This window comes from Cucumis sativus, chloroplast (assembly GCF_000004075.3).
Source record: "Cucumis sativus chloroplast, complete genome".
Lineage (NCBI taxonomy): Eukaryota > Viridiplantae > Streptophyta > Magnoliopsida > Cucurbitales > Cucurbitaceae > Cucumis > Cucumis sativus.
Window position 1 is genome coordinate 17,501 of NC_007144.1, and position 5,000 is coordinate 22,500.

At 37.9% G+C, this 5,000-nt stretch overlaps 2 protein-coding genes across 2 annotated transcripts in view; both read right to left on the bottom strand. All coding sequences in view use genetic code 11, as the record gives it.

The window, feature by feature from the left end:
- Positions 1–4,046, bottom strand: part of rpoC2 (RNA polymerase beta'' subunit) — a 4,173-nt gene extending 127 nt beyond the window's left edge. Inside the window, exon 1 of the mRNA in view lies at positions 1–4,046. This exon is cut by the window's left edge and continues 127 nt beyond it. Within this exon, the coding sequence (YP_247589.2) occupies positions 1–4,046 (4,046 nt within the window).
- Positions 4,047–4,227: 181 nt separating this feature from the next.
- Positions 4,228–5,000, bottom strand: part of rpoC1 (RNA polymerase beta' subunit) — a 2,831-nt gene continuing 2,058 nt past the window's right edge. Inside the window, exon 2 of the mRNA in view lies at positions 4,228–5,000. This exon is cut by the window's right edge and continues 839 nt beyond it. Coding sequence (YP_247590.2) covers positions 4,228–5,000 — 773 coding nt within the window.

Genomic DNA, 5,000 nt, shown 5'->3' on the forward strand with positions numbered 1-5,000 from the left:
GGGGGGGTTTCTAAAGGAATATTGTTATGTTGCCTCGAACGGTGCGCTAATTCTCTGAATCCCGTACCAACGGGTATCATGCCTCCTAGAACAACGTTCTCTTTCAAACCTCTCAACCAATCGATACGACCTCGGAGGGCGGCTTTTGCTAAAACTCGAGCAGTTTCTTGAAAACTTGCTTCCGATATGAAACTTTGAGTATTTAGAGATGCTTTCGTTATTCCCAATAATACGGCTCGGTAACAGATCGCTTCTTCCAAAGCACGCCCTGTTCGTTCCGCTCGTAACAACCCAATGAGTTCTCCAGGTGAAAAAACATTAGACATTCCATCTTCTGAAACCAACACTTTTGATGTTATTTGACGTACAATAATTTCGATATGTCTATTATGGATCTCCACCCCCTGGGATCGATAAACCTTTTGGATCTTATTAACCAAAGAGATACGACTTTGCACTATCGTTAGTTCAGCACCAATCAAAAATCCCCAAGGAATTCCAAGAATTCTTGTTATACGCTCGTTCCAACCCTCAATTCTCTTTTCTAGGCTCATCGATATTGAATCAATCGAACGCACTTCTAATACTTGTTCGACTTTTGGAAGACCCTGCGTTATATCACCAGATCGTGATTTTTCATATATAAATGTAACTAAAGTATCTCCTTCGTAAAGGATTTCGCCATAATGGCGATGAACAGTTGCTCCTGAAGTGGCCAAATAAGGCTTAGCTGATCTTATTACTAGAGAATCAACTTGAACAATTATAATTTGACCCGATTTTAAGTGTGGTCTATTTTTGGCTATACATACATTTTCAAAAAAAAACTGTCCAAGACTAATTCTTGTAGGTGTTTCTTCACAATAATTATTGTGATAATTATCATGCAGAAAATGCCAATTCAAATTAAATGTATTGAAAACGATGTTAATGCATGGATCGGAATTTAAAATCCCCCCGTTTTCATCCATTAAATAATATTTAAGTACTTGAAAAATCTGTTTTAAATTGTCAAGTTGCAAATATTTAGTTAGGGAGATCGGATTATGAGTTATTAAGTAATAAAATGAATAAAAATTCACAATTTGAGGGGCCGCCCCTAAAGGTCCTAACGAATTCCTAATTGAAATTAGAGGATCCTTTTTACTTGATTCTTTTATGACATTATAATCTTTTACATCGTTGAATAGATCTATTTGCAAACAATTCGATGCTGACAAAATTATCAAAGATTGGCGTTCTTTATTTCTATTCAACAACGTACGAATAGTTCCTTGATTTTGACTCGGAGATTGTGGAACCCTTGTCTTGGAATAAATAGAAAAAAATGGATTGATATTGGTACGATCTGACTCATTATTAAAGATCAATCCTGAACCTGACGGATCTTTCCTTTTTCTGATATACGCAGTATCGGATTTCCCTAAGTCTATTCGTAGGAAATTTCGAACCAGACCATTTGTACTTACTTCAACAAAGGAAGCGCGCGCGTCTTCGATAGAAGAGCTTTTTTTGTCTCGGTCCCAATTCAACAATAAACAAGTCCGAACTAATTGAATGCTTGTGCCAGAAATTCCCCGAATTGGTTTGCCATTTCCATAAAGTATATAATTGGCAACTCTAAGCTCCAGATTATCCCTTTCTTGCAATAGATCCTGTGGGAAAAGTTTGACTAAATTTATACCGTCGGCTAGTTCATATATGATTACAGGTCGAACAAAAACAAAATACTTTTTCTTGGTAGGTGTGATCCACTGGACATAAATCCAATTTTTCGATTTTTTTGATTTCTTAGAATTTTTTTTTACTCTTTCTGGTGGTATCAAGATCCCATTGTGTCGGGATATCTTATCCATCTCTCCAGGAAAATGTATATCTCCAGAAAATATTTTGAGTTCAATCCTTTTTTTTTTTTTCTCCACTCGGACCAATCCGCCTACTCGGCTTCTTATACTTAAAGTTAGTCGTGTAGCTACTCCAATGATACTATTGTTCCGTACCATTATGGAAGAAGATTCAGGTAAAATATGCACTTCCTCGGGAATGAAAAAAAATCGATCCACTTTCATTTGCATTTGGTATTTTGGCTTAAAGTCTTTGACTCCTCGATACTCAATCAAATCCTCTTTTTTGAGGATTGAATGCACCCCTATAGTCCCATATTTAGTAATTCCTGAACTATTTCTTCTGTATTGAGGATCATCGAAAAAAGCAAGAATACTATTTCTACGAAAAATACCATTTATGGGTATTTCAATCGAAATACCGGAAGGGGGTCGTAGTTCTTTTTCTCGTTCTTGAAGTGATTCAAATTGAATGATGAATCCATTTCTTCGCCTCTTTGCCAATAAATCAGAATTACCATGGAAAATAGCAGGATATGTGAGATTAGATTGACCCGTACATAGGATTGGATTAAGTTCTGAATAATCAGGAATTCCGTTTTCGTTTTTACCAGAGAGATCCGGACCATAAAATTTTTGTCCCACTTTATCATTATTTACTGAAAGGCTAGAAATATATCTTCTTTCGACACAAAGAGAATGAACGTTAATTTGATCTTGATCCTTGTAGAGTGAAAAAGGGACTAGACTGCATCCGCACGAACCTCCTGATAATATCCATAAATGACTTGTTTTTGGTAAGAGATGGACATTACTATATGTAAATTCGGGTGCATGGTACACGTCGGTACTCCAATGCATTTCTCCCTCTGAGTCAGAATAAATATGTTTTCGAACTCTCTCTTTTAAATTAAGAGTGTATGTTCCCGCGCGAATCTCAGCAATCACTTGTTCTGATTCTACATATTGATCGTTTTGAACTAAAAGTAAACTTTTTGGTGGAATAGTGACGTTATGTATAATATCCTCACTCTCAATAGTTACATACAAGTCTATATAACATAAAAAAGCAGGATGCCCATGGCGTGTACGTGTGGGATGAACCAAATCCTCATTGAATTTTATTTTGCCATTAGAAGGAGCTCGTATATGTTCTGCAGTCCCCCCTGTGAATACTCCGCCGGTATGAAAAGTTCTTAATGTTAGTTGAGTACCCGGTTCTCCAATAGATTGACCCGCAATAATACCTACGGCTTCTCCCAATTCGACCAGGTCCCCGTGAGTAGGACTTCGTCCATAACATAATCGGCAGATCCAAGATGTACTCCTACAAGTAAAGGGAGTCCGAATAGATATTGGTTGTGTTTGAAAGGTTATGAATCGATTAATAAGTCCAATACCAATATCTTGATTTCGAACGCCAATGCATCGCGGGCCCATATATATATCGTCCGCTAATACACGACCAATTAATGTTTGGATAAAAATTCTTTCCGGAATCATCCTATTTCCAGGACTCACTAAAATCCCTCGGATGGTTCCACAATCGGTTCTACGTACAACAATGTGTTGAACTACTTCAACAAGTCTACGTGTAAGATATCCAGCATCCGATGTTCGTACAGCAGTATCCACAACTCCTTTCCGCGCTCCGTAGCAAGAAATTATATATTCCGTTAAGGACAGCCCCTCACGTAAATTGCTTTGAATGGGTAAATCAATCATTTGTCCTTGTGGATCTGACATTAATCCTCTCATACCTACTAATTGGTGTACTTGAGATGCATTTCCTCGAGCTCCCGAAAAAGACATTATATGGACTGGATTAAAAGGGTCAGTCATCCTAAAATTAGGATTCATTTCTTGTCGCAAATATTCACTTGTAGCATACCATATCTCAATGGACTGGCGTAATTTTTCTACTGCGTGTACGTTTCCATAATGATGGTGTTTTTCCAAAATCAAACTTTGTTGTTCAGCATCTTGGACTAGCCATCCCTTAGAAGGGATTGTTAAAAGATCATCAATTCCTAATGAAATGGATGTAGCAGTGGCCTGCTGGAACCCCAGAGTCTTTAGTTGATCCAGGATGTGTGATGTATATGCCATTCCGAAGTGATCTATTAATCTGCTAATAAGTCGTTTAATGGCAGTTCCATCTATCACTTTATTGTGAAAGACCAGATCGGCCCGTTCCGCCATAAGTACCTCCATATTACGCTGAGTGGGGTTCGACAATAGGTTTGAGTTAATGATTAGAAAACTTCCTTTTCTCGATCTTGATTCGCGTAGAAATTCAGGACCTATGGTCCTAGTTGAACCGGAGAGAACAAAATTCATACCGGTGTCATATAATTACTTAGCTGAGTGAGATACCAGAGGATTAGGTACCATATGAGCAGGCCCGGCAAAATCCTTGTATAGCCTCTTCGATTTCTCGATAAAGAGAAATATGACCAACAGTGGTTCGAATGTATATACAAAGAATTTCTTTTTTTATACTTTTGACTATTAGATAGTACCCATAAATCTCATGATGGGTACCCAAAGATTCATAGTGAACTTCGATAGGGGCTTCTCTTGAAGCAATAACGCGTTGATCTAGTCGCCATCGGAGCCACAAAGGACTATCTAAATTGATCCTTTTCTGGCGATAAGCTCCAATTGCATCATAGGAATTACAAAAAAAGGGTTCTTTCGTATATTTATAGTTATTATTGTAAATTTTTTCATTTTTATGATTTTTGCGATTAGATGGATTATACCGATTTGCACAAATACCTCGGCGATTCCCGCTCGTTAATACATAGAGTCCAATAAGCATATCTTGAGTTGGTACAGAAATGGGATCCCCAATAGCTGAAGACAGGAGATTCATATGAGAAAACATAAGTAAACGCGCCTCTGCTTGAGCCTCCCAAGATAAAGGTACATGAACAGCCATTTGATCCCCATCAAAGTCTGCATTGAATCCCTTACAAACTAATGGATGTAAACAAATAGCACGTCCTTCCACTAAAATAGGTTGGAAGGCCTGGATGCCTAATCTATGCAGAGTAGGCGCTCTATTTAGCAATACGGGATGCCCCTGCATAACTTCCTGAAGTATTTCCCATACAATGGGTTCTTTTTCCCGAATTTTACTCTTAGCAACTC